General features: G+C 40.3%; 1 protein-coding gene across 2 annotated transcripts in view; it reads right to left on the reverse strand.

The window, feature by feature from the left end:
• The window catches only part of NACC1 (nucleus accumbens associated 1), a 38,895-nt gene extending 22,819 nt beyond the window's left edge, over positions 1–16,076 (reverse strand). The window contains exons 1-2 of one of the 2 annotated variants that reach the window (XM_058166724.1): positions 15,853–16,076; positions 12,062–12,165 (exon numbers count right to left, since the gene is read on the reverse strand). In XM_058166724.1, coding sequence (XP_058022707.1) covers positions 12,062–12,070 — 9 coding nt within the window. In that variant the 5' untranslated portion in view covers positions 12,071–12,165; positions 15,853–16,076. The remainder of the gene's footprint in view (positions 1–12,061; positions 12,166–15,852) is intronic. The other variant, XM_058166725.1, reaches the window with a different exon arrangement.
• Between the last annotated feature and the right edge of the window lie 794 nt (positions 16,077–16,870).

Genomic DNA, 16,870 nt, shown 5'->3' on the forward strand with positions numbered 1-16,870 from the left:
TCGCTTCTCCTGTTCAACATCTATATGAAGCCGCTGGGTGAGGTCATCAGTGGCTTCGGGGTGAGTTACCATCTGTACGCTGATGACACGCAGCTGTACTTCTCCACCCCGGGCCACCCCAACGAAGCTGTCGAAGTGCTGTCCCGGTGTCTGGAAGCCGTACGGGTCTGGATGGGGAGAAACAGACTCAAGCTCAATCCCTCCAAGACGGAGTGGCTGTGGATGCCGGCACCCCGGTACAGTCAGCTGCAACCGCGGCTGACTGTTGGGGGCGAGTTATTGGCCCCAAAGGAAAGGGTGCGCAACTTGGGTGTCCTCCTGGATGGGCGGCTGTCTTTTGATGATCATTTGGCGGCCGTCTCCAGGAGGGCCTTTCACCAAGTATGCTTGGTCCGCCAGTTGCGCCCCTTCCTTGACCGGGATGCCTTATGCACGGTCACTCACACTCTTGTCACTTCTCATTTGGATTATTGCAATGCTCTCTACATGGGGCTGCCCTTGAAGTGCACCCGGAGGCTTCAGCTAGTTCAGAATGCAGCTGCGCAGGTAATGCAGCTGCGCGGGTAATAGTGGGAGCCACTCGTTGCTCCCATGTAACACAACTCCTGCGCAGTCTGCACTGGCTTCCTGTGGTCTTTCAGGTGCGCTTTAAGATTTTGGTTACCACCTTTAAAGCGCTCCATGGCTTAGGGCCCGGGTACTTACGGGACCACCTGCTGTTACCTTATGCCTCCCACCGACCCATACGCTCACACAGAGAGGGTCTTCTCAGGGTGCTGTCCGCCAAACAATGTCGGCTGGCGGCCCCCTGGGGTAGGGCCTTCTCTGTTGGAGCTCCTACTCTTTGGAACGAACTTCCCCCTGGTTTACGCCAATTGCCTGATCTTCGGACCTTTCGCCGTGAGCTGAAAACGCATTTATTTATTCAAGCGGGACTGGCTTAAAAGTTTTATTAAATTTTAATTGGGGTTATTTATGAATTTTAAGGTTTTAAATTGTTTTAAATTTCGGCCATTTATGTAATATGCTTGGTTTTAAGTTTTTGTTTTAATGTGTATATTGTGGGGTTTTTATTATTTGGCTGTACACCGCCCTGAGTCCTTCGGGAGAAGGGCGGTATAAAAATCTAATAAAATAAATAAATAAATAAATAAATAAATAATGTTTGTGTAGTATTATGTTCAGCAGACTGTGTTCTTCTATTGTTGTGACTTAGATGATGTTCAGAGCACATTTTATGACCAATTCATGCAAAACTCCACGTAATCCCAAGGGGTTCACATACTTTTTCTTGCAACTGTATATATTAGTTTATTTAATGGACATATATGAAAACTTAGAAAAAGACAGTATAGCCTTCAGAGCGCTTCCTGACCAAATTTTCTGGCTAAAGATGATTGTTCTGCTGAGTCAAATATAATTACAATGGAAAAAGCTGGGTAATAGAACCAAACCATTAAATAAAAAGAGATTCTGGGTGTTTTTTTTTGGGGGGGGGCAGAGGTCCCTTTCAACCTGAGCCATTGTTTTCTCAAAATTGTAAAATGAAGTCAAGTAGTTAAGCATTCCATCTTTCCTGCATCTGTTTTTATTAAGCTTAAACAGCATTTTCACTATGCCAGAAGACTAAGCATTTCAAGTGATGCTACAATTCAGCTACTACTTGTATTCTTGCGGGAAGAAGGATAAACTGGGTGGAGGACAATTAGTGCGAAGTCAAAATATGCACATGGAAGGTTGCAAAACAGATTATATGTTATAAATTATTTTCTTGATCCTGGTTCCCTAACCCTGATCTTGTAAATCCACTGCTCTCTCAGAGTCCAATTGAATCAGTAAATATTTTGCTGTCTAAGAAGATACACAGAAAAAGCCTTTGGCTTAAAAACAATGTCTCAGTTTCTACCCTAGACTGCTTGAAGTCTGAAGACAAATAACTCTGTTTCTCCATGAATCATATGCACAGCCATGTAAATAATGACACCTGTGGAAATACATGGAGTAAACAGCCATGAATTATATAACATTAGAAGATTTGGAGTATTATTTAAAATTATGGGTATGCAAAACACCTCAAAATGTCCCATTTTGAATTCCAACACTTTCAAATGAAAGAAGCTATTATTCTGAATTTAATACAATGGTTTTAGGCTCAAAATGGGATGCTTTGAATTCAGTTCACAATTCAAAAAACTTTGGGTGCCACTACTTTCCAAATGACATACAGGTAAGAAAAACAGGTTCTTCAAGTAAACTGTGGCAGGAGCTTTTGCTGCCATTATCAAAGATGCATTTTTAAAAAATCTGGAGTACTCTCTTTGGGGACCATCTCCAAATTACAGAATTTTCTAAGGGAAGCAGTAGTTTCTTTTTCCATTATTTTCATCCATTTCAGAAGAAACTATTTCACAAGATATCAAGAGGGACAAATTACTCTTTGCTAACTATGAGCTGAAAGATTGCCCAAAAGATGCTTTTTCAAAAGGAACTGGACTTTCTTTGTTTTTCCTTGAAGAAAGGTTAAATGGCATCAAATATCACCTGTCTAGATCTAGAAGACAGAACCATGTAATCCTGTCACTATTCTGCACAGGTTGCCTTCATCTCAAAATATTACTTGCCTTCACCTCAAAATATTACTAATTCTAACATTATTTAAAGTTTAGCAATAATGTAATTTAATTGAATGTGGCTTAAACAGTTTGGCAAACATGGCAAACATAGTTTGGCAAACATAGACATATGATTTGTAGCCTATAGTTTAGTATTTACTTATTTTATATTTATGCAGCCATTGCATCTTATTCAACAAATCATGATTCAGACAAATTGTAACTTAGTGCACTGTGTAAAGCCAGTCAGTAACAGATAAAGGATTTGAATTTTTTTGCATTAGGGCTATGCGGCACTTGTATATAATCTTCAAAAACTATCTGATACTACCAGAAACAAATATAGGATCTCAACTGCATCTTTTCCCAGAATCACTGAAATACTTTTGGTGATCAAATCCAAATCACTGCACAGCTATATTGTTTTGATATGTAGAATTTTAATCTAGAAAACACTGGGGCTTAATGACAAGTTCCAAATATCAGTCAATTTTGGCACAAAACCTTCAAGCCTCTGCTAAAATGCTGAAGATGGAAAAGAATTTCATCTTTCAACACGGCAATGACCCAAAGCATACCTCCAAATGAACAAAATAATGTCTTCACTAGAAGAAGATCTAAGTTTTGGAATGGCCCAAAATCAAAACTCATAGCCTGGGCCTGAATCCAACTGAAAATCTGTGGGGTGACCTGAAGAGGGCTGTGGGCAGGAGATGCAATCTGATAGATTTGGGAGTGCTTTTGCAAGGAAGGGTGGACAAAGATTCCCAAGGCAAGATATGCCAGGCTGACAGGCTCCTATTCCGAAAGACTGAATGTTGTCATAAACATTAAAAGGTACTTCAACAAAGTATTAGTTTAAGGGTGTGCATCTTTAGGCAGCCGTGTTATCCTAGTTTATATTGTTATTTTTCCCCTAAAAGATTTTAGTTTGTTTCTAATTGTACAACTTAAATGTTATATTAAAGGTGGAAAAATTCTAAGGTGATTTACCTTAATCTGATTTTTTTATATATTTCAGAAACATGGCATTTTAACAAGGGTGTGAAGACTTTCTGTATCCAGTGTAGCCAGGAACTAGAATCAATCCTTCCTCTATAGCATTGATTTCCCAATTTAAAAAAACCCTAATCTTGAAATTGCTAAAATTTATTCTCATAAAAATAGGCTTTAATTACTGAATCACAAAATAAAATCACAGCTTTTTTTATTGATTACATGCCATCAACCTATCACTAACTGTTAGTATCATACAGATAGATTTTATCCAAGATGATCTGTCTTTAACCTGGTCCTTCAGGCCTTCTACAATAGCACCCCATCACCACTATAAGTGAAGTCCATTCATATTGCTTCACCAGGTTGCTGAGGGGCTGAATGCCACCACATGTTTATTGGACCCGTATCCCTCCTGGCTGGTGCTGGCGACCCGGGAGGTTACACGAGGCTGGCTCCAGGGGATTGTCAACGCTTCTTTGAGGGAGGGTGTTGTTCCCACCGCCTTCAAAGAGGCGGTGGTGAGGCCCCTCCTCAAGAAGCCTTCCCTGGACCCAGCTGTTTTGGGCAACTACTGTCCAGTCTCCAACCTTCGCTTCGTGGCAAAGGTTGTTGAGAGTGTGGTGGCACATCAGTTACCCCAGTACCTGGATGAATCTGTCTATCTAGACCCGTTCCAGTCCGGCTTCCGACCCGGGTACAGCACGGAGACAGCTTTGGTCACGTTGGTGGATGACCTCTGGAGGGCCCGGGATAGGGGTTATTCCTCTGCCCTGGTTCTCCTAGATCTCTCAGCGGCTTTTGATACCATCGACCATGGTATCCTGCTGCGACGGTTGGAGGGATTGGGAGTGGGAGGCACCGTGTTTCGGTGGTTCTCATCCTATCTCTCCGACCGATCGCAGACGGTGTTGGCAGGGGGGCAGAGATCGACCTCGAGGCGCCTCCTTTGTGGGGTGCCACAGGGGTCGGTTCTCTCGCCTCTCCTGTTCAACATCTACATGAAGCCGCTGGGTGAGGTCATCAGTGGTTTTGGGGTGAGTTACCAACTGTACGCGGATGACACCCAGCTGTACATTTCCACCCCTGACCACCCCAATGAAGCTGTCGAAGTGCTGTCTCGGTGTTTGGAGGCCGTACGGGTCTGGATGGGGAGAAACAGGCTCAAACTCAACCCCTCCAAGACTGAGTGGCTGTGGATGCCGGCATCCCGGTACAGTCAGCTGCAACCGCGGCTGACTGTTGGGGGCGAGTCATTGGCCCCGATGGAGAGGGTGCACAATCTGGGTGTTCTCCTGGATGGACGGTTGTCTTTTGAAGAACACTTGGCGACTGTCTCCAGGAGAGCTTTTTACTAGCTTCGCCTGGTCCGCCAGTTGCGCCCCTTTCTAGACTGGGATGCCTTATGCACGGTCACTCACGCCCTCGTCACTTCTCGCCTGGACTACTGCAATGCTCTCTACATGGGGCTCCCCTTGAGGTGCACCCGGAGACTACAGTTGGTTCAGAATGCGGCCGCACGGGTGATAGAGGGAGCCACTCGTGGCTCCCATATAACACCGATCCTGCGCAGGCTGCACTGGCTACCTGTGGTTTTCCGAGTGCACTTCAAGGTGTTGGTTACCACCTTTAAAGCGCTCCATGGCATAGGACCGGGACCGCCTTCTGTTACCACATGCCTCCCACCGGCCGGTACGCTCCCATAGAGAGGGTCTTCTCAGGGTGCCGTCAGCCAAACAGTGTAGGCTGGCGACCCCCAGGGGGAGAGCCTTCTCTGTGGGCGCACCTACCCTCTGGAACGAGCTTCCCCCAGGACTTCGACAACTTCCTGACCTCCGGACTTTTTGCCGTGAGCTGAAGACATATCTATTCTTTCGAGCAGGATTGGCTTAAATAGGGTTTTTAAATATGGATTTTATTGGGGTTTATTTTTTTTTATATTTTGTATGGTATTTTAAATTTAGGCTATTTTGAATAAGTTTTTTAAAATGTGTTTTATTGTAATATATTGTATTATTTTATTTGCCTGTTCACCGCCCTGAGTCCTTCGGGAGAAGGGTGGTATAAAAATTAAATAATAATAATAATAATAATAATAATAATAATAATAATAATAATAATAATAATAATAATAATAATAATAATAATAATAATAATAATTATTATTACTACTACTACTACTACTACTACTACTGTATAGCCTTCTCCAAAGAGCTAGGTCTTACCCTAGTGTGTCTGTAGGATCATTTGAGCTCAGTCAGTTGTGCCTCAGAGAGAATTCTGGGTTGATTTGTTTGATGATCCTTTTGTTTGTTTCCTTGGCTATCCACAGTATACACAGGAGTCTTCTCCAAAACCAAAATTCAAAAGTGTCTTCTTCTCAACTTGTTTCTTCAAAGGCCTGCTTTCACTTCCAGAAAGTATCGGGGGAACACTATGGGTTACATGATTTTGATCTTTGTAGGTACAGACATATCATGGCATTTGAATATCTTTTCCAAGGACTTCATGGCTACTGTACCGAAGTGCTAGTTTGTGGTGTATTTTTGACAGGCTGTTTACTTTGATTCTAAAAGGCGAGAACTACCTACCACTTTCAGATTGTTATTATTAATTCTAAGACTGGTTGTTCTACCTCTTGTCATTAGTTTATATTTATTTTAGTCCCATTTTTTTACTATGCTCCTTGATTTTTATTACTAGTGTTTGCTGATATGGTCCTAACATGTCTGGTTGTCCCTTGTTTTGATCTACTATTCCTAGATTATAAACGGTTTTCTTTTCCAAACTTCTATAAGTGAGCTTCCAGCAAATTTTACTTATGCCATCTAGATTAGAGCCAGACTGACCTAGCTCAATACTGTGGAATGGCAGGTTAACTCAAGTCTAAATTAGCTCTAGATGGACTTAGCCTCAATACTATGGAATAGCAAATTATCATTAAGTCTTGATCTTCTTTTGCAGAATGACCGAATGATCACATATATTTTTCTAAACAAGGATTATAGACTGCATTAGTTAAATAAAGTTTATGTTTGTAAGACACCCAGAGTTGCCTCTGGATGAGATGGGTGGCATACAAATCCAATAAATAATAAAGTAATAAATCAAAATCATGAATCATGTCATCATAATAATGTGACCTGTTTTTGCTTGGAACGTTGTGTGAACAAACCAGTATGGTTTCTTACTTATTGTTTACATGTTATATGAACATTATACAATTTTATTTTAGTTATATGGGAACCTTTCATTCTTGTGCATAATTTATTCTGAAACATAAATGCAGACACTGTGACTTATTCAACAAACCATGATTAAATCAATCCATGGGTTAATATTAAATCCAGTCAGCATGACAAATATTCCCAATAATAATAATACTAGGACAAGTGCATATTTCATTGCTTCCACTTCAGGTGAGAATTCTTCTATCAGTGCTTGACCAACAGCTGTCAAGTAGTCCCAATTACAAGTAATCCAGAATAGCCTATCAATATAAGAAAACTTCCCTCCCTTCCTTTGTTCTACTGTCACTCAGAAAGCCTCTGCTCTTTTGCACCCTTCATGCCAGCCACCTGGCTCAGACATTTGATACTACCCATTTTTCGGAAAGGAAGTTATAACAAAACTAGGGAACCAAGAACAATTTATGCATTTGAGCAAAACCAACCCAAAATGCAATAGAATAGATCATCCCAGAACAAAAATCACTATAGATCATTCTCGATGTTTGTTCTTATTCCAATATACAATGAGTCTAGCAGACTTACAAAATTAATCTGGTTTGCAAGAATGTCGCCACCAAACTTTGCAGTTTCATTAGCAAAAAATGATAGTGAAATAATTCATAATGAAGGTTAAAATCTGCCTCATAAGAAAAGCTGAGGTTCAAGATAAGACAACAGAAATAACCAAGAATAGGGAGTAGCCTGGAAATTGTATGCATTTATTTGATTCATGCACCAGCTTTCCACTCTGGAGAATATTTAAAATAAGTAACAAAATTTAAGAGTACACAAAGGAAGAATTACCTAGATAATGTCCTTGCATAATCTATATGCCAAAAACTTCCATAAATTATAAATGTTAGATCGGTCTTTTCTGAATTTACACAGAGCAGCTGTTCTCTGGATATACAGTATCATGTTTTCATGTTTCCTTCCTTTCTTCTTTCCTCCCAGTTTTGTTAATGTGAGCCCACTTTCTTCTGTGTTCTTATCTAAACAACCTACTGAGAGATTAACTGATATCTAGCAAGTGATCAAGATCAAGTCAGCTTTGTAGCACAACGTGCCCAACATGAAACATCTTAGCTGTAGGTACATTGGTTCAATAATATATACAATACCAATCCTGTTTAGGATAGGGTATCCACCTGGTCTAATTTCACTAGTGACACAAACTGAAAAATGAGAGAAAAATATCTATAATGCTTCTAATTATAGGAAATTAAAAGGGTTAAAAAAAGTGGCAGACCTGAATTGATTTCAGAGACTGAAGGAATTTTCTTATCAATTTAATATATGCCAACTGTGGTTTTAGAGCAACAGTATGTTGGCTTGCAAAGTAGCCTTTAGATCAGAGACCTATCTTAATACTAGACTCTGGATGTGTTTTGGGCACAATGGACCAAAACTGACTGCTGTTGACGTTGTTAGAAAATGTTGCATGTGGCATGAGATGACTAAGGATGGTAATCTAACGTACATTTTCTACACTACCAAAGAATATTATGTGGAAGACTTAACTAGTCAGTATGTTGGAAGACAATATGGATAAAACCATCTACTAATGATTCCAACTACGCAAGATTGGTACATGCAATTTAAAAGCAAATGGTTAACAACAAGAATTAACAAATGGAATGGAAGGGAGTGGAAAGAGTCAGTTTGGTCTAGTGGTTAAGGCATTAGAGACTGTGAGGTATGATTCCATGTTAGACATGAAAGCTAGCTGGGTAACTTGAGGCCAGTCACTCTCTCTCAGACCATAATGTCAGGCTTTTTCAGGCCCAGGCAATAAACTGGTCAGTGAGTATCTGTTGCAAACAAGGGATCAACATATGGCTGATTCTCCCTCCCCTTCCTGCCAAAGAGGAGCAGACCCTGAACTTGCAGGAAAATGCTATGTGAAAAAAATGGAGTTGGAAAAATGTGTTGTGTATGAAAGAGAAAGGGAAAGGAAATATATCAAAATATGATTGATTTGGATGCTTGTTGAAAGACTGAAAAAATTACTGAATAATAAAAGGAGAGATTTTGAATGTAAGAGACAACAAACACCTTTAGTGTGATTTGAAAACAACGGACATAGAAGTACTAACAGTAAAAGTAAAATAACAGAAGGAAAACAAAGTACAAGTCTTGGGGAAAAATAGACAGAATGAATGAAATCAAATGTAAGAAAAGACATGGAAGCTGATTAGAAGCAGTCAAATGAATGTATGTATGTTACAAAGTGTACATGGAGCTACACTAATGAGAAATATGAAAAAGGATGTCTGGTAGAATAAAATTAAATAGGATATGGATGAGGAAAATACATATAAAGAATAACTGGTACTAAAAACAAAGAAACTGTTTAATGGATATACAGCAAAAACGGCATCTTTAAATATGTGAGAGCCAGTCTGGTATAGTGGTTAAGACTAGAAATCTGAAGACTGTGAGTTCAAATCCAGTCTTAAACATGAAGTTATCTGAATGATTTTGAACCAGTCATTCTCCGTCAGCTCTAAGAAGCAGGCAATGGCAATCACTTCTGAAATCTTGCCAAGAAAATTGTAGGGACCTGTCCAGGTAGTCTCCAAGAGTCAACACTAACTTGAAGGCCTCCCTCCCCTCCCACCAAAAAAGAAGAAATTAAATAAAGGAAGAGTTGAGGTTAAGACAGGCAAAGAAATAAAAATGATTTTGACTGAAATAATTATTCTGGAATTGGGTGACAAGGGCTAAATAAGGAGTGTCCAACTGTGAGTTCAATTAAAAGCAATGAAATAAATTTGCATGAAATGGAAGTATGAGAATGTTGGAAAGAGTATTTCAGAGGTCTGTCTAGAAATTGCAGTGATATTATAGCCATAAGAAATCATAATGAATGCTATAAATGTTAAGTGTTTGAGAAAAAACGATGAAAGGAAGTCATAAAATACTGAGACAACACTAAATAATAAAGCTTCGGTACAAATGGTATCACTGAAGAAATGTCAAAAAATAAGTGTGATTTGCCAAGGGTGTGGCTGTGCAACATGTTTAACATATATTTGGAAGATGGTATTAAAGAATGTCATTATTGTTCTCTTATACATATGGAAAGATAGCAAGAGTACGTGCAAAAACTATAGAGGAATTAGTTTTTATGATGACTGCAAAAGTGTTTGGCAGAATTCTGACTGAAAGGATTTGAGAGATGCAATGAGCAATATTTGGAAAGTGTGGTATGGCATTATGGGTCATTGAGAAATGCATGAATGTGAAATGTGATGTATAGATTTATAGAAATCATATAAAACCAATATGAAATATTTGCACAAATTTAAGACTAGTTACTGAATATAGTAATAGTGGTTTATGGTAGAAGCAAAAAAGCATGAAAAACAAAGAGAATGCTTTGGGAAAGGTTCAACATTAAGCACGGAGCAAGACAAAAATATGTTTGGCTAATTTATGTATTTATGGATAAATATATGTAATGACATATGAGGTATTTTGGATGGAAACACAAATATGAACATATGTGTATTTTTTATGGAGATCATACAGCATTGCTGGCTGAGAACGAAAAGATTTGTGGTAAATGTTAGTCACTTTGCAACATTACAAAACTCACTGTGGCTGTTGGTTGCATAGATTCTAACAATCGAAGAGCAGAATATCAGGTGACACAAATTCTCTATTCATTCAAACACTCCATCCATAAATTAGGACCATCAAGGATTATAGTTACAACCAGCCTTTCAGAGAAATGCTATCTAATTTACTATGAATAAAAAGCCTGATTAGTCTGCAACCATACACCTAGATGGCGTGAGTGCCCAGTTGGGTCTCAGAAAAGGACTGGCCCTAAATGGACTGTAAACTTTGTCATTTTCAGGCAGAATAATCCTTTCAATAATTGTAAGCCTGAACTGGGATTGTAAAATAAAAAATCACAATCCCATGGAGTGAATGTAAGCCCCATCTCTTATTCATGCTTAGCTCCGTATATAGGAAGACTATTATCTCTTACAAATGTTGTAAGAAAATATTAGGGACTATTTTCTCAACCATGTTCTTGCCTGTTACTTTTTGCATGGAAAACTTGGTCTCTTGTTGCTAAAGAAAGTTGGCATTCATTTCTTGTCTAATCTAACAATGAGAATATAATGTAATTCAGTGGAGCTTACTTCTGAGTAAACAAAGAACTAACCAGACCTAACTTTAATCACAAGGAGAACTTTACATGTTGATTAGATTTTTGTTGAGAAAAATATCTTCAGTCCTAAATTGTCAAAGGTTTTCCAGATCCTTTCAGCATATATAGTTGAGGATTATGCATTTCCTGAAATCTGAGTTTTCTCTCAGATATGCAATCAGCCTCAATAGTGTAAAGTTGGAAACTTGTTGTGTTGTGTGATTCTATGGTGGCAACAACTTTAGCAAAGCCCAGAAGGAAGAGAGAATTTCTTCTACTTCTGAGATTCAGAAGCTATTAAAGTAGTTCATTTCCTTATAACCAACATTAAGCAGAGAATAGATGGTGTCCAGGAGAACAAGGAGGGTTGGTGGTTAGTTTTGTAATATGAGAGCTCCAGCCTTCATCCTCATAACACTGTCTCCACCCAAGACTGGGAAACTAATTTAGTCATTAATAAAGCCGAGCTTCCTGTTTCAAGTTTTGTAAGTACAACTCAGGTCTATCCCAGCAGCAAAATGATATCTCCCTTTTGTATGAAGACAATACAATGACCCACTGTTTCACAAACTAAAACATTTTCTGCTTCTATTTCTTCCTTGCAGTCAGTAGCAATTGAATTAATTAGTAGGCCTTTGTCATTTCCTTTTATATTTGGATGAAGAGAGCAATCAACAAATCAGTTGGAGAAGCACAGAATCGGAAAAGATAATCAACCAGCAGACCTTGAGGCTACTATTTATTAATTTGGAGCAGTTATATTGCAACTACCAGCAGATTCTTGAGATAACTTAAAATGAAGAAAAACAAAACCTTATGCAGGTCTTTCCCACACTTCAGATATTCTTCTGAATTTCTGGATAATAAAGGAAATGCCTGTTACATTCACCAGACATTAATCTTACATAAGGCATTTTTTCCTAAAACACCACTATTGCTTTTCTTTTCTTTTTTCTTTTGAGCCCAATAGTACCTGGAAAAGGTAGAGAGGGAACAAATGCATTTATAAGCCTCTTCCAGCCCTCAGGAATTTTAATTATTACCAACCATTTTCTCACCTTATTCATACAGCAGAGACAATCGTGTCCAATGATTCACCTTGAATTCTTACTAGGACAATAAGAACTCATTGAACTGAGAACTAATATGCAGTCTCTTGTCTCTGTGAAATATAAAAATATATAGTAACTAATGCTAAAAAGTCTATCAAATACACTACTTCTCCAGCAGCTTGTGGTTTTTTGCTGTTCATGAAGGAAATCTTCCTCCTGTCGCCCACTCATTCACCCACACAGAATTCTATCAATTTATTTTCTTGAAAACTTTTTGTCTGATGACCAGAGAAATAAAAATACTGTTTTTTCATATGCAATTTTTACATTCCTCCTGTCTCAAAATACCATATGTATCGCTGACCTATCAGAATACAAATCTACTACAGAAAGCAATTTCAGTTAATGTATTAATATGGAATTATTTCCTGTTCCCTTTTGCAGGTTCCAGCAAGTTTAGAACTAGAAGCACTTTTAGCAAAATACCTTAAACATTTATCCTAGTAATCTTATCCAATATGTTGATATTTCTGTCATTTATAAAACTGCCTGAGTCTTCTTTTAACTTATTTATACAGTGTTGGTCATTCTTTCTTACTGTCAAGCAAAATCAACTGCAAAATGTACTGTGTGAAAAAAGGTGTTAATTTGAATCAGTAAAGCATTATTTGTAATGTAAAACACTAAAGAGTACCCTCCCCATTTTCATGATGTCTATACAATTCTTATATATTTACCGTTGGTATTAATTATTCCTTCTAAGTTACAATTGTTATCAATAGTTTTGCTTCCTTCTTATATGAAAGACCCAACCCCACTTCTCTTTCAGTTCTATGATATTAAGATGAGTTTACAGTGTTGAATACTATATTCAGCTATAATATGCTTCAGTAAATGTTTTCATTATACATTATAAATATTTCCACACCCACATTCTCTATGACAATTAATGTTAAAAACAGTAAGCCAAGACTTAAGTATCAGACCATTCAAATATCACTATAGATGCTAGTTAAAGTTGAAAACTGAAACCTTACTGACTTGGTGAATGAAATTAGATAACCAAACTTTCATTGACTTCTTCTAAAAAGAATATGTAAATTCCCACAATTCAGGAAAATAATTAATGAATAATGAATAAGGGCAGATAAGGTGGTGACTGAGGTTTGCCATAATCTGGATTAATCATGAATAAATGAAATGAACTTGGAAGGAATTATGTTTCTATAGAAAGATAACTCTCTGTACTGGAGGGAGGTTAGAGACTATTGTTTTAAAATTGCAATCCTAAATAAAGTGTGAAAATAAATAGTGTGATTATTATTAAACAAGGAGGCCAGCTTTCTAAACTACAGGATGCAAAATCTTCCCCCATATTTGAATGGCCCCTGTATTTCCAAAGTTGCCAAAAGTGTTACTAACAGACCTAGGTTTATAATAACTCAATGAAGAATTTCGCAGTCCATCAATATTTTAATGGTGAAGTAGATGCTTCCACAGGAAAAGTTAGTGGAGCAAAAAGGAGCACAAGAACTGAAAATTCTTAAGAAATATCTTTCTCACTATATATGTTACATTTTAAAAATTAAATAATTATTCCATACTAATTCCACATTCTTTGAACTTTTCCTACCTTCTCATTGGACTCATATTAAAATGAGTAAGTTTTTATGCGGTTCAGTTTTCCCAAAGGAGAAATGGAATAATGATTAGGCTTCCACACTCCATTTTTTTGGGGGGGGGGGGATGGTGAAGTACTTAGTGTTTCTGGCTTATAATTCCAAATATTAATTTTTCTGAGTAAACAATGTAAAGGGTTCAAATATACAAAGTATATTCTTCTAACACTGCAGAAAATGACCTGGACTGTCAAACTCCACAAAGCGACTTTCTACAGAAATACTAGTATTTGAATACATGGGATCAGCACTGCAATCCTGCACATGCTTGCTTCCAAATCCCACATCTTAATAGGATTTATTATTCATACATTCTATTATCCGATCATTTTCAACAGAACTAGGTTTGGGTTCTGGCATCACAATATAATGAGCACTGCTGGCTCTAATATGTAACTACAAGTGCCTGATAAGAAAGTCTTTGGAGCAGAACTTGATTATCTGTCCAAGCACTGATTCAGATTCCAACATCACTCCAATTTATGTAGCACATTTAGTGTAATCTAAGTACAGACTAATTTTTAGAGACATAATGAGAAAATTGAAGAATTTTGACAGTCTAATTTTCTCACTGCAAAATCCAAATTGCCACATGTTATTTTCACAGACCTTCCTTTCATTCAAAAAGTAATCCTAGGATTACTTACAAGGCAAAATTGTATAGTATGGCAATAAAGTTGGTAGACAGAGCAAACCGGAGTTAAAGCAAGAAAAGGACTGAACCCGATGACAGCACAGCAGGGAATCATTATTTAATGTTATTTGAGACACTTACTGTCCCATCTCCAGAAGCCTCAACTTAAATGGCAATTGTCTACTCTCATCACCATTCGTGGAACTAACTATAAGCCAAATACCCCTCACCTCATCTCCAGCCAAAAAATAACCCTAAACTAATCTTTCCCCAAATGCGGGTTTTAATCTCTCCCAATCGCCATTGCAAAATGTCGTGAGAAACTGCAAAGCGGAGGCTTCAACTTCAGAGCCGCTTGTTTAAAAGGAGTAAATCTTACGAATCCCGGTTTGAGTTTTCGGGGCGGGGGGGGGGTGAGGAACAAAAACAACGCCATCGCGGAGTGGCACCGCTCCGGTCTTTTCGGGTCGGCATCAATCTTAGCTTTTACTCCAATTTCCAGCCCTTTGGTGAAAACTTCCAGAGTCCTGCTTTCGGTTGCGCGTCTCCCCCTTTTTCCACTAATGGGGGTTTTAACACCGAAAGCTCCCCGCTGAAGGGAGGCGAAGAGAGCCGAAGACGGGGAAGGAGGCCAACCTCCCCACCCTGGTTATTTCGGCGCCCCTTCCTAAAACAGGGCCGAAGCATCCCCCCCCCAGCTCTCGAATCTCCCCTCCCCCTTCCCGGTTTCCAAGCCAACCTTGCCGGCCGGGCCTTTCTGGAGAAAAGCCAAGTGGGCTCCACCGAAAGTTTTCCTTCCGCTCGGCTCCCTTCAACCGCCGGCTGCGGAGGGTACGGGCAGGAAGGAGGACAAAGCCCCCGTAGGGAAACCCGGCGAATTTCGGACGGGCCTACTTGGGAGGTGAAGCCGCACCGTCCAGGCCGGCGGAGAGAGCCGCGGGAGGAGGAGGGGGGGGAACAGCCTCCACCGCGTTATGGGGCTCCGCGTGAGGCCGGGAACGCAACGTGCCCCTTCTTTTAGAAGCGGTGGGGGTGGGGGAGGTCGAGGCTAACCAGGCGGCCTAGAGCCCCAGCAGCAACGGCGGCGGCGAGCTTCGGCCGGCCTGCTCCCCGCGCCGCATCCCATCTTCTCGGCGTGGGCGAGGCAGAAGGAAAAAGGGGTTACTGGCCCTTCTCGAAGGAAGGCAGAGAAAGGAGCAAGCAAGCGGTGGCCTCTTCCCAAGCGGGAAAATGGGCGCCGGGAGCAGCTGTTATAACCGGGATATCGGGCTCCCTTGGCCTCCGGCAGAAGACCGGCCAGTCCGGGGAGACTGTTGCGAGGGGAGGGAAAAAAGTTTAAAGACCCGGAATAATGGGGGGAGGAGGGTCCCTGCGTTTGGAGGAGGGGGAGAAGACCGGGCGGGCTCCGCGCTGCGAGCGGCGGGGACGCGGAGTTAGGAGACCTTTCGGGACGGGGGAGGGGGCGGCGGCCGGAGGTCTCTCACCTGTGCAAAAGTAGGGCGGGGGGCGAGGAGGAGGGAAGATCTCGCTCAACGGAGGGGCTCTGCTCCCCTCGCCCTCCGAGCAGCACTAGCAGCAGCCATTCATTGTCAGCCTAGGCAAGCTCAGCGGAGAGCAGCGCACTCGATCGAGCCGGGGGAGCGCAGCGCGCCGCCAAGCCGAGCCTCCAGCGCTCTGCTCCCGAAGGCCTGGCTAGTGGAGCTCCGAACCAGCTGATGACGCGCTCGTCCTCCCTGCTCCGGTCGTCGGCGCCCAACTTTTCTCTCGAACCCGAAGGGATCTTTGCTTTTTGAACTCGCCGCCCAACCCGATTTCCTTATATCAGACTTGGAAACAAGTTTCCATGCCGGGGGGACGGGAGATAGGAGAGCGTGGGGAGGGGGGAAACCTCATCTGGAAGAACTGCGATTATGGAATATCGGAACATTTAAGGAAAAGGCTGTGTAAATGACATCTTAAGTTTTCCCTATAGCTATTTAGATTTACAGTGTTGAATCCTTCCTCCCAAATAAAGGAATTTCCTCCAGAACTAATTCTCGACTAAAGACGGTACACTAGCCTGGCGATACAGAAGTTTCCTATAAATCCAAGAGTAAATCACAGTTTCTCTTGAGTAAAATTAAACAGCTGACCTTTACAAAACCATAACCTGGTACTGAAGGTTACAGAAGTCAGAGGTGGGAAGTGATGACGGCTTGGGGTTTTTTTTTATAAGAATTGGGCAATAAATATTCTGAGTGCTTAGCAACCTCAAAACTTGGATGTGCTGTCTTGAACTCCAGGCCTGGGTATCTTAAAAATGCCAAATTTAGTTAGAAATCATGGTAGGTTAATATGCAGAATCTATTTGATCGGAAATAGAGTTTTCTGATTTCAAGAGAACATATTACCAAGCAAGAAGATAAAGCACAACCCTCAATGAAATCGAGTTTGACACCCCTGCATTAGACTATTCTAGACAAGTGTTTGTAGAATGAGGGAAGAAATATTAACCATTATGTA

Source organism: Ahaetulla prasina, chromosome 2 (genome assembly GCF_028640845.1).
Source record: "Ahaetulla prasina isolate Xishuangbanna chromosome 2, ASM2864084v1, whole genome shotgun sequence".
NCBI classification, from domain to species: Eukaryota; Metazoa; Chordata; class Lepidosauria; order Squamata; family Colubridae; genus Ahaetulla; species Ahaetulla prasina.